The 20,073-nt window shown below is 40.3% G+C and overlaps 1 protein-coding gene across 2 annotated transcripts in view; it reads right to left on the bottom strand.

Annotated features, from left to right (window-relative positions):
* The window catches only part of POP1 (POP1 homolog, ribonuclease P/MRP subunit), a 38,091-nt gene that overhangs the window by 8,811 nt on the left and 9,207 nt on the right, over positions 1–20,073 (bottom strand). For both annotated transcript variants that reach the window (XM_039527591.1, XM_039527592.1), the window contains exons 5-12: positions 19,737–19,985; positions 19,093–19,180; positions 18,510–18,697; positions 15,886–16,136; positions 15,649–15,742; positions 14,566–14,677; positions 13,929–14,048; positions 1,225–1,340 (exon numbers count right to left, since the gene is read on the bottom strand). In XM_039527591.1, coding sequence (XP_039383525.1) covers positions 1,225–1,340; positions 13,929–14,048; positions 14,566–14,677; positions 15,649–15,742; positions 15,886–16,136; positions 18,510–18,697; positions 19,093–19,180; positions 19,737–19,985 — 1,218 coding nt within the window. The remainder of the gene's footprint in view (positions 1–1,224; positions 1,341–13,928; positions 14,049–14,565; positions 14,678–15,648; positions 15,743–15,885; positions 16,137–18,509; positions 18,698–19,092; positions 19,181–19,736; positions 19,986–20,073) is intronic.

Genomic DNA, 20,073 nt, shown 5'->3' with positions numbered 1-20,073 from the left:
CAATTTCTCACTCACCACATTGAGCAACAGCTAAGTTGTATCATTTTTAGAATTCAACAGCTACAAGAAAAAGGAATCTTTGGTTCCGAGCATTGCTTTATAACCAATTTCACAACCAGTGGCATAAATGTAAATCAAAATGGCACCCAAGAATTCTCAATCATCTCTTGCTATAACCCCTTGTTTCCAAAGGTCAAGGAACTAAAGGTATACTTAAGCCATTTTCAAAAACATGTAACATCTGTTGACATTTCCTTTCTGCTTTAATAGCTCTACAGAGTAGTTAGCACTTGAGTTCATGGCAGCATGCAGAATGTCACCAGGTTGCCTATATGCAGTTATTTCGATTTGGCTACACAGGTCATGCCTTAGAAGAGCTTTGATTATTTACACACAGGTAATCATCTGAAGGAATATGATGCCAATTCATACAGAAATTAGTCACAAATATTTTTACATTTCAAAAAGAGGAGGAGTCCAGAAGTTGCAGCCCAGAGGGAGTGGGAGCTAATGTGACTTTAAGCCACCTTTTTGCCCTCCCGATCCTGGGCTGTTCTACAGCCCCTGGAGCGAGAGCCTAAGTTATGGCAGCCTATCCCCAGCTGCCTGCAGGTTATAGCACTGCCCAGAATCTCCACAGCACTGGCGCTATCAATATCACCAAAGCTTATTCCCTCTGTATTTTGAGGAGTACCTTGTGAATGAGCAGAATGAGCGGAAATGTGTAAAGGAGACAGTCAACCCTGCTTCAGGCATGACCCTCCAGTCTCCAGAACGCCCCTACACCAGGGTTTGAGAGGCAAAGCCTTGGAAGGCAGCCTTAGCTATCTTGCTTAGTTCATGCACCCTGGGAATCCTTGCCCAACCAGATCTGAGGCTTTTAGAGCCTCTGACCCGTCTACCTAGTGTAAAGGCACAAGAGCAAGAGTAAGATATTGAATTATTTTATCCTAAACACAAGCCAGCAAAACTATATTTCAAAGCATAAATTAAGGAATGAAAGTGCATTACTGTAATGGTTATGCAAGAATATTGCATACGATGACTCCAGTGAACTGGAGAACAGACTCTTCATCTCAGTAACATAACACTATTAAATTAGGAAGTTATTGCTTTGTGAATTGCAGGAGGGTTGACTTTTAAACATCACTGTACGGATTAATAGGGCTGGGCAGTAAGATGTTAACCCACAGTTTCTTTAGAGTAATCCATACTGTTAGTTACCTGCTCTGGCATTTTATTTTCAGTAACGTTCTTACAGATAGTCTGGTCCCAGATAAAGCTGTGAGCACATTCCACAGGCACACCTTCCAGAAGCAGCTGCCTAACTTTCTCATTATCTGTAAGAGAGAGAACCTTCATACAAAACCTACATTTCTCAACTTAAGCTACATAAAGGGAATAGACAATTAATATGAGCAAAATAAGTGGACAGACTATAGCTATGGAAATGGACATAAAGCCCTTAATATGAAAAATCAAAGCTTCCAAAAGAACTCGGGTACCTTTTACTTTGTGCCAACAGCATCCACATGGGGCAGTTACAGTGCAGCACTTTGGTGTGTGCATTTAACAGTCCCGCAGTTTGAACTGTGGGGCCACGCAGACAAGTCCTAAGGCTCCTTTAATTCTGAATGCATCCACACAGAGGTTTAATGCAGTTTAACTAATCCGCTATATTCACACCTTTAGTTAATTCAAACGAACTTTCATCCCTTTTTAAACAAACCCTTAAGTATTTTAGCTATATTATCTAAATATAGTTTGTATATATTTAGATAATATATCAGTTGTAGTTTGTCTGAAAAACCATTTTAGAGGATTGAACAAGCAGTCTCATCAAAAACAGTTTCATAGCATGAATTAGTAAGCATATGTTGCTAAATTTGGCAAAATGAATCCTACAGATCTGTAGTATATAACCTGTAGCTCTTTATAGTTGGTTTGTGGAATCATCCATTAAGTGAAAAAGGCTGAAATTTACTGGGTTTGGGAAGTCGGCAGAAGCAATGTTACCATGAAGCCTACAAGCTGCTACACATCCCATGTCAAACTTGTATGATAACTGGGGATGATCTTGATAACTTTAAAATGCGTTATTAAAATATTATCAGTACCAAATCTACCACCACCTGGACACTTACTTTGGTGTTCCCATGTGCCCCTCAGTCTATCTTTTTGGAGCTCATAGGGGCAGGGACTGTGCCCTTTCCAGGTTTGTAGTGTCTAGATAGTTGTGGGTGCCACCAAAAACAAACATAATATTTTTAGCTCTGCCATGGACTTACTGTGACACCTTGGGCAAGTCACTCAACTTTATGTTTCAGTTACTCCCATCTGCAAAATGGGGATAACTATGTTTACGCACCTTTCTAAAGCACCAGAGGAAAAGCAATGTACAAGTGCTATTATTAAATAAATACATAATACATTGCAACCTGTGCACCAGTATTATCCTACCAAAACAAGATAGCCTCACTGTATTGAGACTATTAATTGCTCTCTGACAAACAAAGCAGACCACTGGCTCTACGTTTTCTATCTACGGCACCACATCATAAGATAAAGATGAGTTAAAGGAGCATTCAACATGAACCTTTTTAAATTACTTAATTTAAAAAATTCTCATAGAATACACTCAGGTTTTGAGGAAATACTTCAAATGTTAATGATTTCCTGCTATTCATATTTATAAGTGTCTTTTCAGTAAAGGAGAAACTGACTATTTAGAGGAAAACTGTAGCACCGCCTATATACAAAATGCTGTCAAGTAAAGGTTTTTTAATTGCGTGCATTTTTCAGCTATAGTCATTTTAAGATTCTGCTTGTAACCACAGGAGTTAAAAAATTCTCAGACAAATGTGATTTTTTTCCCCTCAACTTGACAGTGTCCCTTGAATACCTATAGAGCTATCAAGAGGATACCTCCAAAGCACTCCTGAAGTTAGGTTTTCATATAATCACAGAAGGCAGACACAAAAAATGATTAGATCTTCCAGAAGTTAGGATTCCTTAAAACTTGAGAGCATAAATCTAGAGGATTCTGTTCTAGATGTAAAAAGCTAATATCCACAGGGATTTTAGAAAATAATTGTAGTAAAGATTCATTTTATTTCTTCCATCTGGTGATGATACTGAAATAGGAACAGTATTCAACTATGATCACAAGAATGACACAAAGATAAGCACCTAAATACAAGATTGAATAGTTTAGCACAGTGGTTCTCAACCAGGGGTCCAGGGCTCCCTGGGGAGCCGCAAGCAGGTTTCAGGGGGTCCGCCAAGCAGGACCAGTGATACACTCACTGGGGCCCAGGACAGAAAGCCTAAGCCCTGCCATACAGGGCTGAATCCCAGGGCCCTGAGCCCCACTGCCCGGGGCGGAAGCAGAAGCCTGAGCAACTTAGCTTTGCGTGGGCTCCTATGGCATGGAGCCCCAGGCAATTGCCCTGCTTGCTACCCCTTAACACCAGCCCTGGCTTTTATATGCAGAAAACAGTTGTTATGGCACAGGTGGGCCATGGAGTTTTTATAGCATGTTGGGGGGCCTCAGAAAAAAAATGCTAAACCAGGGGTTCTCAACCTAAGTAATTAGTGCACATTCTAAGGAACCATTCCAGTGAAGTGGCCCATTTACACCCCCATACTCAGAGCACAAAAAGGGGGTTTAGTGAGTTACACTGTTGTAATAAGCCATAAATCTGCTCTCTCTCAACAACAGAAGTTGGTCCAATAAAAGATATTACCTCACCCATCTTGTGTCTCCAATATCCGGGAACTGACAAGGCTATAACGCTGCATACAAGAATAAGCAGACTGGCTATGGAGGGAGACAATCTCTCTATAATCTGTTTCTCTCTCTATTATCCAAATGTGTCCTAGTTAACCCCTTTGCTCCATTATTGTAACTTTCTCTTCTTTGGCCTCTCCTCTTTAATTGCTCAGTTAAAGGCATGAAAGCTCAAGCAGTTACATCCATGCTCCATCCTTGAAAATCTTCACAACTTTCTATATTCTAAGAACATACGAATACAAGAACTAGGGATTTAATACAAGAACTAGGGGTCACCAAATGAAATTAATAGGCAGCAGGTTTAAAACAAATAAAAGGAAGTTCTTCTTCACGCAGCGCACAGTCAACTTGTGGAACTCCTTACCTGAGGAGGTTGTGAAGGCTAGGACTATAACAGTGTTTAAAAGAGAACTGGATAAATTCATGGTGGTTAAGTCCATAAATGGCTATTAGCCAGGATGGGTAAGGAATGGTGTCCCTAGCCTCTGTTCGTCAGAGGGTGGAGATGGATGGCAGGAGAGAGATCACTTGATCATTGCCTGTTAGGTTCACTCCCTCTGGGGCACCTGGCATTGGCCACTGTCAGTAGACGGATACTGGGCTAGATGGACCTTTGGTCTGACCCGGTACGGCCGTTCTTATGTTCTTATATGTTCTGACATTCAATTCAATGGCACCTGGGCCCCCAATTCCCATTTGGCTCTTTGGAAAAATCCCATCTTAAGTCCTCAGCAGTGTGTACAACACTATACAAGAGCAGAAGACATTGTCCTTGTCCCAAGAAAGTCAGTAGACAAACCCTAAATGTACAGGGAGATATAGGAAAAAATGATTTCCTTCAATATAATTAGCATTTTTACAGGTGTGTGAGTGTATTCAATTTAGTTTTATAACGAAGAGTTGTGGTGCTATCCAAAGTCAGTAAAGCAAAGGAAACAAGTGAAGGGGGAAAAAGACTGGACATTTTACTAGGGGCCAACAGTTCAAAAGCTAGGTCCTTTTGATAACATTTATGTGCAGAATACAACACATTTCAGTCAAATCAAAAACAGGACGCGAAGTTTCAAGAACAATCTGGTCAGCAGTTGTGTTTCTTGGGCAAGCACAGATGGTAAGCCGGGAGACTTGGGGTTAGCCAGGGGAAAGGTACTACATTCTGTGGCTCTCTTCAATATCTACTAGAGGGCAACAACTGCTGCTGGAAGAAAACAGAATTTTAAAAGGAAACATGGAATCTATTTAATAAGGTAGAGGATAGCACTCACTCAACAAGCCTAGACTTCCCTGGAGTCCATCCCTTTAGGGATCACCCCCGGATCCTCTCCTTTTATTGGAATGGTGGCAGAAGTCACCTCTACAGGAAGGGAAGTATCTAAACACAGGTAGTTTTGAAAGGATCAAGTTATTCTCAATGTGTTCACACATATGACCTACAGGGAAGAACTAATCAAGAGCTATTCAAAACACACTGTTGACAAATAAATGGACAGACATGCACCATACCCACTTCATAACACAACACATTAATCCACAAATAAAGACTAAGACAAGAAACGCTACTTATTTACACTATTTACCTTGGAGAGACTGCAGAGTCTTTATGAATTCAAAAACTTGCTAAAAATGTGAATAAGATCTTCATACAAAGTTAGAGGATGAAAGACTAAAACAAACATGACTTCTGTTAGGATATCATTTCAAACACTTACAAATATTTCCTTCACTGGGGCTGGAGTTTCCAAGAGAAGACAAAACGCATATGACAAGTTATGCAAGTGTTTCCTTACTGTTAACGTGACACCAGGTGCCATTAATCAGCACAAATCAATATGACCATAATAGTCTGTAAACAAGGAAGGGTTTGTCAAATCCAAAAAGTTAAAATATCTGGCTACTAATATAAAGATCAGGACTTAGACACAGATTTGCTCTTATCTATGTGGTTCTAGGACTTGTATTAGACAATTATGGTTTATTTAGGATGCTATCTTATAGAAGGAGAAAATGCATATGATCATGGGGCATTTGTAACATTGACCTAGATTAAAAGATCACCACTTTATACTCAGCACTGCAAAGTCCTGAAAGGAAAAAAGTGTTAAAAAAAAAAAAACATTCACATGCTCCAAATTGTGAATGTTGCTTTGGGAACACTCAAAGCACCTTTAGCGCAGGATGTTCCTCAGTGGGGTTGGCTGAAAAGGGCTCACTACTTCACCAGTAATAAAATTATAATAGAATTGGGGCTTATTTCATGGGTTGCTCCTGTTGAGATGGGCAGAAGCACATTTCTGTTGCCCACTGGTGTGAGGTATGTATGGGCATTCAGCACTTTGCTTTTGGAATTTAATGTACTCACCCTGCACCTGCCTACAGCATATATCATTTGAAAGCCTATTTTATGTACATTTAGGTGAGTTCTGACATGGCACTGTCCAGTGATGCCGTAAGCCTGTAGGTAAGGTGAAACAATGGTACCCAAAATAAGAATTTTTTGCAGTTTTAGAAACATTGCAAACATGACTGTACCTACAGTTTTTATTGTTTAAGTTAATTTCAACACCGTAATGTAGTGTTTATTGGTCAAAGTTATAAAACAACCATATACTAAAAGGTTTTTTTTTTTCTTTTTTTTTTTAAATCTTTCATGGGTTGTTTTTTTCCCCAGAAATGATGAAGCTGTTTAGCATGTGGCAAAAATGGAAATATCAACATTTCAGTATACTAACATTAAATGTTTAACAAGTCGGAATATGCAAAGTGAAAAAGTACCTCACAAGTTTTCGTTATAATAGTGTTCAATTGAAATTTGCTTACCAGATCAGTCTCTCACTGAAGGTTTGTACCAGTAATAGTAGATTGGATGTGCACAGTTTGTACTGTATAGTGATGAGAATGTACATAAATTCCTAAGGTAGAGTTTCTCCAGGTGTAAGCGTTTGTACAATGTAGCATCTAGTCTGCTTAGAAAAAGGTTTTAATTTGTAATTGCCTATAAATGCAGTACGAGTCTTTGAAATATTCTAGAAATTGGCTTTTTAATTCAGTGACACGTATGCACAGGTCAGTATTGTGTTAGAAATGACAATACACAGCTTCACATTATGAATATGCAAAAGCCATGAGAAGAAAAAAGTGTCCTAACAAGTAGTGAAGACAAAGTCCACAAACAAGTTCTTGCCTCTGAAATGAAGCGGAATGAAGAGCATGTTACAGCTCTTACCAAAGTCATCAACAACAGGACAAACACATGACCCTGAATCACAGCCAGAGGTCCTGTAGGTATGATCCTGTTGAGCACTATGTACAGATGTACAAGAGTCTGCTGAAAATAGCAGATGTTGAAGAATAAATGGAGAGATTTGTGAGAGGTGGTCTTGATTCAGATGACATAGTTCTTCATCCCAGTCAAGAAATCTAGCATCAAAACATTTGCTGACATGGCCAAGACCATCAAATTTAAGTCTGGCAAGGAAGGGACAATCAGAGCAGCTATCAGTCCAGAAACTGTTTTCTGCAGAGCCCTATTCTTAGGGAGAGGCAGACATTATGTCTCAATGGTAACTGTTCTTAGCCACCCAATAGGATCTGTTCCTATGTCCCTTTTCCATGACGATGGAACAATGAGAAGACCAGAGAAAGGTGAATTAGGGTACGAGCTGGAAGCTCAAGCTAAAAGAATTCATGACCTAAGAGCATGCAACAAAGACATGACAGCATACATCTGAAATGCCAGGGCTATCACACAAATGATGGCTGGAGACAAATTCCACACATTTGATGAACTGGCTGCTGAATAGTCGAGACAGGTCCTAAAAAGATCTGACAAAGCTAATTCTGTAATCCAAGTGATTAACAGTAACTCAGTGAAAACCACTGAAAGACAGCGCTGAACAGGATCGAATGTTGGATGAAAGAAATACCAGACGATTAGTGCACGCACTGTGCATCCATGGGAAATGTTTCTAAACGTGACTGCCTGTTGGATGCCACTTATAAACACGTGGTTCAAAATGCACCTGAGAGTATAGGAGCACACCCAGCACAAACATTCCATCTTGCCTGAGATTTTTCCAATGATGAAGGAAGAAAATCCATCACCAGCAGTGTTGAAGAAGCCCAAGACTTGGACAGTACTCAAGAGAAGGTGGACACAAGGATGCTTCTACATGCTGTATGTAGCAATATGACTTTTGGGTAATTTGGGATACATCTACACAACAAAGAAAAACTCCACAGTTGCCAGCCGACTTGGGATCACAGGGCAACAGGGCTGTTTCACTGCAGTATAGACTTCCAGGCTCGGGCTGGAGCCCAACTCTGGGACCCTCCCACCCAGCAGGGTCCCACAGCTCTGAAGTCTACACAGCAATGAAACAGACCTGCAGCCCAAGCCTGAGTCAGTTAGCATGGACCAGCAGTGGGTGTCTAGTTGCTGTGTAGACATACCCTAATAATTAGGTCACCTGACACAAATGTTTTAGTCCTTGCTGTTCACTACTTTCCAAAAATGGAACACAGAGATAACATGTGGATTGAAACAGGCACCATTATCAGCACAACTGACAAGCATTGCTTCAGATCTGTGCAAGCAATTTGTGATGCATACGCTCCTGACTTCTGCAACATACTTCGTGCCGTACACGCTAACAGGAGGTGACTATCATCGCTATTTGGTATGGAGGGAAAAATGTGTGTGTTAAAAGCTGTCAAAACAAGGTGAGTTTAGGGCTTCAGAGATCTTCCCAAACTGGGAGAGCACACCAGAAAAGCTGCAATTTCTGAAGTTGGTACCAATGCTGTATGATCAGTGAATGAAAAAAAAAGTAGACCCCCAGAGACCTGAATTGCTTGCCCCTTAATTTGGCCATCGGAGGACAAATCACTGGCCAAACTCCCACCAGGTGAGGACAGTTTTGAAGAGCATGTCAAAAAAGCATCTTAGCAGACATTTGGATGTCTTTGCACACAGGTAAACCAGATATTCTATCACCCTGGATAGAAAAAAAAAAAAAAAAACGTGGATGCTGAACTACTTTCTCCGTGCAAGAGCTCAATGAGATGTGAGCTTCTACAAGATCTTATAAGTGCCTGTACTTGTATGGGTTGCTGCATAATCAGCTGTGTTTGTAGTCAAAACAGTCTTCCCTACACAGAACTGGGTACACGGCAAGGCAATGAAGATTGTGGTAGCCCACACAGTTGACAGATCATAATGATGAACAAGAGGATAATGATAAGAAATGTTACCTGTGCTACTACATTTCAACAATAACCTGTACAAATGTATTAGATTTTATTTTACCCTTTAGATTGTTTTGAGGGCTTGAAGTCAAAAAAATCCAATTTTATGTCTTGAAATAGAGTAACTACATTAACAGAACCGATTGCAAATATTTTGAAGTGGTCATTTTAACATGATGGTGTAATTGTTTATCCCCGCTTCCGTGGTGATAGCACCTCTTAACAGCTACACATCATACTTCAGCTTAAAGAGGACATAGTAAATTTTCAAATGATGTATGACATGAATATGTGGAGAGAGGGTACATTAAGTCAACCAAATTGGTGTTTGCTGCTCTCCTAATACGCCCACACAATGCTCCACTGAAGGGGACTTCAGATGTGGTTGCAATCATAGGACCACTGTAGATTGCCATTGGCGTGCCCCTATCTGCAAAGCTTCTGTACAATTAATAGGGTGGGGAAGGAACAGTAATTCTTTTATATTTTTGGCACATGCTTCTGTTTTCAGTGGGCTAAGAGGAATCTAAATGTTTTTATAAAAGTGTTTTGTGACAAGTGAATTAGAGGTAGTCATATTTTGCCTCCAATTCAAGTTGGTGGTAGAAAAGAGATTCAATGTTCACACCTGAGGAGCTGGTAGAGAAAAAACCTGCTGCATTACAGATACTGGGAGTCATCTTCTTTTGCCCTTGCTCCTCAGAAAGGCATTAATGACAGACAGTTAAACTTCAAAGTTGCTGGTTTGTCTCAGAACTATGATTGACATTGTTTCTTTAAGTGGATTTTTTGGAATTACATTTTACCTATACATAATCCTAAATTACCTTTGAAAAACGGTGGTAAACTCTTTGATGGGGAACAAGTGTGGAGCCAGTTATTTAGGGTAATTTAAGTTTACAATCAGACAGACCTGTTAGCAAATGCACTTTTTAGTGTATGTATTTATCCACACCAATATGCTCTACCAGGTTAAAATATATTAAGGACTTTAAAAGATTTTTTTTTGATCTAATGAACTATAAACTGAAATATTTAAAAAAGAGAAAAAGTGCCATTGAGTTATATTTCTTACACAGATGCATTCAGAAATTATGTTCTTGTGGGGTTTCTATTAAAATTAAATTGGAGTTACATATGCAGTCACATTTATACAGCATTCAAGATGTGCATGGAGCTTGGAAGGCAATACAATAACTGGCCAAGTGAAAAGCAGCTTAACAACTTGATGGCATCTCTCTGCCTGTAGCACAGTAACTTTTTCAGAATCCATGCTATCAATTCCAAAGTTTCAGGGAATCCTGTAGGTATCAACAGGACTGATTTTGGTGATAGCTGGAAAACTGATTTACACTAAAACCAGGTGACTGGCCTCTGATATCACAATCCCACGAGGTGCTTCTGGATGCTGAGGAGAGGAATCAGGGGACTACAGAGTCCCTAGCCTAGGTGGGGTGGGGGATTGAGGCCCTTAGCATGAGGGGGAGAGAAGGGAATGGATTCAGAGCCCCAGCCTGAGGGGAGGAGGGCATGGGGGTGTGATTTCATCTGAGGGTGAGATTTCATCTGTAATCACTTTCCTATGATATTAGGCTTAAACGTACGTGTTTTGTTTTATTTTGCTTTGGTAATTTACTTTGTTCTGTCTGTTATTACTTGGAACCACTTAAATCCTACTTTTTTTATTTAACAAACTCACTTTTTACTCATTAACCCAGCATATGTATTAATATTGGGGGGGGGGGGAGAAAGAACAGCTCTATCAGTGTTATAGAGGGTGAACAAGTTATGAGTTTACCTTGTATAAGCTTTATTTGGGTTTACTGGGAGCTGGGCATCTGAGTGCTGGAGACAGGAGCGCTTCTTAAGCTATTTTCAGTTAAGCCTGCGGCTTTTGGGGGGACATAGTTCAGACCTGGGTCTGTGTCTGGCTTGAACCAGGCAGGGCACTGAAGTCCCAAGCTGCCAGGGAAAGCAGGCTCAGAGGTAGCCTCAGCACATCAGTTGGCAGTTCCCAAGGGGTTTTCTGTGATCCAACCCATCACAGGGGGCTCAGAAGGTTAGTTAGTGGGATGGAAGGGTGGGACACAAGCTTAGAGGTAGAGCTGGTTGCAAGTTTGAGGGAATTTTTTCTGTTGGAAAATGCTGATTTGTCAATGTGGAGATGTTCCAGGGGAAGGTGTCTATTTTGACAAATTTAGGACACCAAACTGGCTGGCCTGGCTTCCTGCCTGCCTGCTAGCAAGCCAACCCGGAACCCCTGGTGTGTGCTGCAATGATCTCAGCCTATAGAAGCAACTAAATATGTTTTTTCCTAGTAGTAGTAGTAATAATAAATAGAAAGACAAGATTGAAGCCACAAGGAGAGCACAAACTAACTTAAGTAGAACACAATTTGACAACATATGTTGTTTGTGTGCAAACGGAACATACAAGATGCTGTATTTTGATGACTGGATTATGTTCTGTATTCTTTTCCATCACACACATGTAAAATTCTTATTTTGAAGAATTATCAATTAAAGACTTCCCTGAAAGAGGTGGTGAGTCCAGCAACTATAATCCCAAACATATATATTTTCTACAAAGAGTGAATGAGTTAGTGGGAGGATTTGGACTGTCCAGAGCAGATACCTCTATTTCAATAAGAGGCCCAGTTCTTGATAAGGGAGGCCCACCGTGGCAGGAAAAAAAAATAGGTAGCAAGCTCTTCAGCATCTACAAGGTAGGGCTGGGATAGTAGTAATGGCCCCTACAGCTATCTTAGGGATAAGGATCAAGAGCTCCCTCCCTAACCCAATGTCTAGCCAACAACTGGTGGAGGGGGCAGGAGGGATACCAGTGACTATTACTCCAGTCTTGAGTAACCCAGACAAGGGAGGAACAGGAATCTCTGGGGTTTCCCTTTCACAGACACAGACAAGCCAAGAGAGGCTGCAAACAGCCCCTCAGATCTGCCTGTCTATGGAGTATGCCTGTCCCAGTCATTCAGGATGAGGAGCAGGAAAGAAACCACCATTTTCACTTCCTAGCATTGAATATTCCCCGTTCCGTCCTTACTGCTACTGGCAGGATTGCCACTGGCCTCTCTGCCCCTGGCTGGGATGATCTTTTTGTCTTCTCCCAAGAGAAGAGGGCTGTATCTGGCTACCTCCTCTGTTCCCGAGTCTACCCCCCTTTATTGGCATGGAATTGTTTGTGTGACCATAGGGCGGGTAGTGAAATCTTTTGAGCGTGGTCTGGGGAGGATCAAAAGGGCTTACCAGATACAGCCTACCATCTCCTCAGCAGATAAAGGACAATCCCCAACAGGGGACAGAGAGGCCAACTGCATTAAGAAGTGGGTGGGAAGAATAAAGCTAAGGAGCAAGGAAAGCAGCATCTGTTTTCCTGACTTCCTATGTGACAGTGGCTTTTTTGGGGAGAAACTGACTCACCTACTAGGGAGGTGAAGAGGGCTAGGGACCTTTCTTCTGCCTTCTTGCCAATTTGTGGGGGCAGGAGGTGCTTCTTAACCCTTCACATTACTGCCGGTCCCTGACTCTCCTTTCTGGGCAGGGGAGGGCTCTAGTTCTAGTCTCCCTTACCTTGTAACTGATAAACTTCTCTTCAGCAGTGGGACTGTGTCCCACTGCTCCTGCCATCTGGAGAGCACCCTCTCAGACATTGTAAGCAAGATGCAAGACTTATTCCTGGGGACAGGCATGGTGGTGGGGGTGGCCACTCAGAACAACTAAATCCCTTGCCCTTCCAAACCAATTTTTTTGTTAATTGATCCATATTGGGTTATAGCTGACCTGGTTTCACTTCTTTAAAATATAGTAAGAGTCAGGGATACAGCAACATATTAAAAAGGGATGTGAATGAAAAAAAAAAGGTGGACAAAATGGTAAATGAGGTAGACTGTTCCAGGCACACGAGGTAGAAAGGAAGACAGATACAAAGGGGAGGCTTGTAGAACAAAGACAACAGACGTAGGTAGGAAGGGAGTTTTGTACAGCCCTGACAGGAACCAGATGAAGACTGAATTTTCCATGATAGGTTTGTGGATGGAATAGGTAACAGTCTAAGTGACAGGAAGGAAAGATTGTTTTAGCAATATTCTGGAGGAAGTCCATCAAAAAAAGATTTCCAAGTCTCTGGGGCCTTATAGTTCTCTTATTCTCTGCTATTAATAGCTTACTGCTATGTTCCCTTAAGTGGACAGAACAACCATGGCAATATTTTATTATTCCTTAACTCAACATGCCTACATATTACTAAACTTATATAGCTCCCATTGTATGCAACTGCTTTCACTTTGAGATACTCAGATTAGCCTATACTAGACTACTGTGACATCATTTTAATAAACTTGTGAAGACAGATATATTAGATTATAAAGTGTGCTTTGTGTTTTTCCTGTCTGGCTTCATTAGTTCCCCTTTCTCAAGTGATAAGCTTTTGCAGTTGAGTTTTAACCTCCAGCAGACAGGGAGTTTAAAATGGAAACACTAGACCTTTCCTTGTAGACACAAGCAGTGCCACTATGATCACAGCAGAACAGAAACTGGCAGCGTTACATATTAACTTTTAGCACCTGGTTGGCCTTGCCAGGATTCGAACCTGGATCATCTGTATGGTTAGACAGAGGCTTCCATTGAGCACAAGACCAGCTTCGGTGCAAGTCCCTTCCTTACAACTGCTATCCTTAAAGCTAAATAGTTTTCAAGCAGTTTCTGTTCTCACATGCAGCAAAAAGGGGTTGGAATTGGAGTGTCATCAGGAAAGAATGACAACATGCAATTCACAGAAGGGTAGACTAAGTGGAAATAACGAAATGCAGGGGATAAATTGGATCTCGTACCCTATCCTGTTTTATTACAATCACAATATGAATTAAGCACTTTACCTTGATATTTTTCTGGATTTGGCATGGCTTTTGACCTCTTTTTTGGCAAATTCACTCGAGGATCCCCGACAGTCAGGCCCAGTATTGTACCTGCCGCAATTTCTGATGGAGAGCTTATGCCTTTACAATACACAAATGCACATCACCGTGAAACAGACATTACCAACAGGAAAAAACAATGAACTGAAACAGTCTTCTCTGTATTCTTTACTTGATACATTTTTGCCTTGGGATTGGATACTTTTGCAAGCCTGAGGGGCAACATACAGTTTAATATATATTTTTGAAGAATCACTAATAGTTTAATAGACACCCAGTATTGTGGAGACAACAGTAGCAATGTTAGTTAAGGTTATATCAAGATTTGCACTTAGTGCAGAAATGAAGTAACTGTTTCACACTTTGACCAAATTTATTCTCCAATTTTGGCACAGTAACGCTAGAGGACAACTGAATTTTCCATGTGCTTTTTTAAAAAAATATACAAAATGTCAAATCAACTTTTTCCAGAGGAAATAAAAGGCATGAGACTTTTCTACAGAAGTTAGAAGCACTAGTTGTGCACCATGTCAGTTACTAAACTGTATCACAGTTTGAAGATTTCTATGTTTCCTTCCTCAAATCCCCTACTACATACCTTGCAACAACTCGAAGATGGCTTCTTGACGTTGATGAAGAGACACCTTCTCAGAATTCTTGCAGTTTTCTACCCACCAGTTGTTAAGTTCTGTTTCTGCATCTGCCATCTCCTGGAAAACAATGATTTCTTGTGAGGGAGGCTAAGTGGCCCCTGAAGGGTTTTGTAGATCTAAATGTCGACTTAATTTTCTATCGTGTTTGTATGTATATGTACATCAGATAATTGTCACAAAAAATGCTTTTCCTCCTCTTCAAATTTTGAATGGAAACTCCATTTTTACTGACATCTAAACTGGAAACTGGAGTTTAATTCCTATAATACTGCATTTTCCAGTCTTCCTTCAGCAAAAAACCAGCCAGTTTAATTCTTTGACCCAAAACTGAAGAATCAGTAACAGTCTACAGTGTTTCTCAAACATTTTTAGGTTGGTGACCCCTTATTCATGTCAGAGATTTGTGACCCCCTCCCCCCATATGTTTATTATTTAAAAAAAAAAAAGTATGTTAAAAATAAGAGGAAAAACAGTAAGCCTGTTTGTGCGTTTCAAGAAACTACTTGACCTTAAAGGGTAAGGGTGTGCACGAAAACAGATTTTTTGCTTTAGATTGTAACAAAAAATTTTCAATGGCTCGCAACCCCTTTGATTGCCTTTCATGACATCCTCTAGGGGTGGTAACCTGCTGGTTGAGAAACACTAGTCTAAAGTACGATAGAGTGAACCTCGAATCTGCCTGGCCATCTTATGAATGTTGTAATACATGACTATTCTGAAAACCTGAGTGCTTGCTCCACAGCAATGCAGTTTTGTTGGCTTTATTTTTTTACTCTTGATTTCTTCAGGAGCCCCCCAAATCAGATACCTGAATGGAAAGTATGCTTTAGTCAAATACAAGTCATTGGGCTCAATACAGGGGTAGTAACTGGATGAAATGTAATAACCTGTGATAGAAAGGAGGAGGTCAGACTAGATAATCTAACAGTCCGTTCTGGTCTTAAAAAGTCTAAGTATGAATTACTGGTATTACTATTCTAGTGGCATAGCTTGTGCAAGCAAGACGTGTAAATTGCTGATTTCCTTACAGTTTGGATAGAAGCAGTTTTCAGTGCTTCTGTAAGGACACAGTGCGAGAGTGGGCCAATCAACCGATATCGAAGGATCTCCATGGTCAAATCACTGAAAGAGATAAAAATACAAGTGTGAAACTTTAAACTTCATGCAGTTTGTATGAACAGCACATCAGTCAAAAGGATTTTAAATCAGAGATTCTAGCTAATTTCAAGTTCTAAGGTTAAAAATTTCTGGTACTATGAATGTACCTGATCACAACGCCAGTAGTCTGTGATGTCCAGCAGTATGACTGAAGTGGAACTCTGGTTCCATCACCAATGATTTTTTTCACTGGCACAGCTTTTTCTCCTTCATTGTCTTCCCTCTTCCTTTTCTTGCCAACAATCATAGCTACATCTGTTTGTTTTTCTTCTTGAAGCAATGTGACAATTGGTTCAGGGGAACAGGTTTCTACAGGCTCTGAACACTGAAAGACTGTTTTTAGCTCAGTCAGTATGTCCTCAGGAAAAAAAAAATATTGAGTTTGCATTAGCAAAATTAGCAATTTATTTGTAAGATACAAATCTAAGATACAGTTTTAGAATTATGTTGTGCTGCTTTTCCTTCCTATAAGGGTTATATTCACCTCACTGCCATTTTACATGTCCAAATCCCAGAATCAGGCCCCACTGTAATTCATAAAGCCCCTGCTCAGCTGCCCTCAAACCCTGTAGGCACTTAAACTCACTTGGCGCTGCCTACATTTTTGCAGTGAAAGTTCCCTGGGTACCTATGTTTCTGCCTCCGAGCACATGCACTGCATGGCCACACCAGGTGTCCAGATACCTAAGCCTCAGAGCAATGCACAAACTGAGAGAAGACAGGTGTTCTTCCACCTAACTTGCCTGGGGGGCCTGATCTGGAAGCATGTTCAGACCTCAACTACTGGATCAGGCTGATGTAGAGAAGCATACATAAAACGCTGGGTTGGGGCAAGAAAGACGACAACCTCCATCATAATGTTTAGCCCAGTGGTTAGGGTACTGATGTGGGAGACCCCTGGTTCAAGTCTCCTCTCCTCCAGCAAGGGAAAAAAGGATCTGAACTGGGATTGGGCACCATTAAGGTAAGCACTTCAGACTGTTGCACAGCCCAGTGGCTAAAGTGGGACTCCCTGTCTCTCTTGTTGAAGCTATTCCAGTCTGGATAAATAAATGAATCAATCACTCTCCCTCCACCCCCACCCAGTAAGAATGAGAACAACTCTATAGTCTGGTGGCTAGAACACTCCTTTGAGAGGTGAAAGATCCAGGATCCAGTCCCTCTGCTCCAATAACTTTTTGGACAAAGAATGTGTGCTAATTACAGAATTTTAAGTTATGCAGTTAAATGCCAGACCACAAAAAATATATAATAAAGATGTTCCTAGCTCAGCTTGTTACGGGTGGGGTGGGGAAAAAAAAACAGTCATCACTACTTCAAGCACACAATTAACCATTGCATCAGGAGACGCTGCAACAAGCCAGAAGGAATAGAGAAAATTCTAGTAAGAATTTATTTTTGTGCAAGATCAGCAACATTTATAATTCGTAATAGGGTAGTAATTATAGGGTTTTCAGGACCCTAGTCAATTGCTTAATTGATATTTAAAGTCAATCTAATTAAGGTTGTTTTTAAGCCTCACTGCCACTTAAAAACAAACACAAAACAACAACTGTTTGTTTTATGGCTTTTGTTCAACAGCAAACACATCTACAAGATTAATTAATGTATTGTACTTCCCTAAAGTACTAAACAATATGAAAATTGAGATTACAGTGTAAATTAAGTTATTTTAACTCCTTGGTTTGACTAATACAAATTACAACTGATTAACTAAAAAGAGAACAACTTGAAATCAACAACTGGTAAAATCATTGCATGAACACAGTCAGCAATCAAACCACAAGTTAACATAACACCAATGATTAAACAGCCTATTTACAGTCTCTATGTAGTTTACATAGCAGTTTATATTTTCCTTTCTGGAAACAATACGGTTAAGTTTAGAATATTTTTTATGTACCCAAGATTACCACAGATCATTAAAGATTAGATTTGCATTTAACCTGTACTAGGGGCTTATGCACACATGCTATTACTATGCCTCATCCACCTTCCACATACACATACACAGGACCTCCCTAGCAATCTTCTGATTTGAATCAGAGGAACACAAGTTTCACACCACAACCACTTTGTCCAATCCTGGTCAAGTGAGGTCAGTCTGACCTTTGGTCCATTCTTGTAGCCCTCTTTCCTTGGGTACTGGTTCTTTATCACAGCTACAAGTTGAGATGCTTTTCCAACAGGAAATGACTACACCACCAAAACAATCCTGACTCCCTTTATTTAAGTCAACAGCTAGAGCTCCCAAATGGCTTCTTGGCCATTAGGGCCTGGCCATTTTCCTGCACATGACTTATGATCCATTGTTCCCTACCTATACACACATCTCATGCTTATACTTTCTCAAGGCCTGAGATCTCATGACCACAGTAAGAAATTATAGAACTGTCATCCTGTCTGGAAAACTCTGAAAAATTTATTTCACTATCAAAGCCCAAGCTGCTTCAAAAGCTACTCATTAAATCCCATTAATGTAAACTTACTAAAAAACCATAGCAAATGAAAATTTATACATAATGTCTACATTACTAGAGGCCTGCGTGTCTTACAGGATGCAAGAAGAAACTGGAAATTGTTTTACTTTTTCTTTGTGTGCCCATATACCACGCTCAGCTTCCCCAAATCCATCAGAAAGTTACTGCATTTCAGATTTCCCAAAGAGAAGATTTCAAAGAGATAAAAAGCCTGAAGTTCAACTATGAAGGAAAAAAAAAAAAAAAGATACCTGCTTAAGGGATGGATGTGTCCAGATCCACAGCTGTCTAGTTTCAGAAGTAATACCAGACACATCCTTGGGTTTCCAAATGAAAGTAATAGGACCAAGCAAATCCTCAGGGTAGCGATCTGCACGGTAAAGGACCAGAGAGCCCTGGAGCCTTCCAGACAGACAAGGCACAGCAGCAAAAGTTGGTCCTGGAGAAAAACATATGCACATAAAAAGATACAAAAAAAAAAAATCAATCATCTATTTCAAAACCTTTCTACAAGTGGACCACCAGCAAGAAGCTGCAACCCAGGCGGCCTGATCCTGGTGTAAAAAGATATTAAAACTCTCCCCCAACTGACAGCTGAGATTCTAACAAGACTCTTATAAGCTATCCCAGCTCTAGTACCCACTACTTTCCTCCAATCATCTCCACAGAATGATTTTTCAATGACTTAACATAACCAGAGCTCTGAGGTAGCTTTGTTACAAGAATTCAGTTTTTATTGTACTGCATTTATTGTACTGCATTTTTCTGCACCTTGAGTCAGATTTTAGTCTCTATAAGCCTAGTTTCATTTTAAAATATTTATGGAAGTTTTACCTGTATCTATACTACACATCCGAGCAAGCACCTTCAGAAGCTCTTCCTCTTTTCCATTCAGCTCCAGGCAACAGTAATATGATAAATCCTGAAATAACAGAAGATACTTTGAAGTTAGAATAGGTTTAAAAACAAACTCTGATAAGGAGATGCTAAACAGATAGCTTTCAAGACTTTGATCAGACACAAGAGCTTAAATAACTTAACATTAAAGTCAAAGACACACAGTAATTTGAATTTTGCTTACTCTGTATTGTTTATTTAAAAGAAAAGGTTTGACCTCCTTTGCTAATTGCCAGTTTTGATTCCGCAAGCGTTTCTTATGTAAGGCCCAAATGGTCTGAGATTAGACCAACAGAGGAAACAAATTCCATGACAATGTTTGCCAAAGAGAACACCCTGTTTGAGATGCTGTCCTGGGGATTAGTTTCCTACCTTTTATGGTGGCAAAGTCTGTTTGCCTCATTCTCTTTCCCGCCAATCATTCTCCACCTCAGACATTTTGTAACATCACATATTAATAGCTAGTAAATCATTATACATGCTTCGCTACAAGAGTGCTCTAGTGAGACAGCTATTATAATTTAAAGGTAAACTGCTTAGTCATCTTGGCAAGGTAAGCGAAACTGTTGCAATCATGATACCTGAAGAAGGCAGTGTTTTGTCATGGCTCGGTAGCAAGCCCTATAGCTCTTAGTTGTGGGTCTGTCTCCTAAGCAATATCCCCATTTTTTCACCATATGAAATCTCTTTGCATGCCAAATGTGTGTTTCCAACCAAATATTCTTCTTCTGCCTGCGATTAAACTCCACCACCAGGTTTATATGACGCCTTCGAGCTTTTCGGCACTTGTTCTTTGAATGCTCTTTTTTCTGATGCACAGCTTTCTCTGCCTATGTTTTCAGGAGAATAGAGGATATTTTCAGTGACAAGCTTGAAAGCACAAGTAAGTTTCTATAGAAGATAATGGCTGTTCTAGAT

Source organism: Mauremys reevesii, linkage group 2 (genome assembly GCF_016161935.1).
Source record: "Mauremys reevesii isolate NIE-2019 linkage group 2, ASM1616193v1, whole genome shotgun sequence".
NCBI classification, from domain to species: Eukaryota; Metazoa; Chordata; order Testudines; family Geoemydidae; genus Mauremys; species Mauremys reevesii.
The sequence above is the reverse complement of the archived record's forward strand: the minus strand, read 5'-3'. Positions and strand labels throughout refer to the sequence as shown.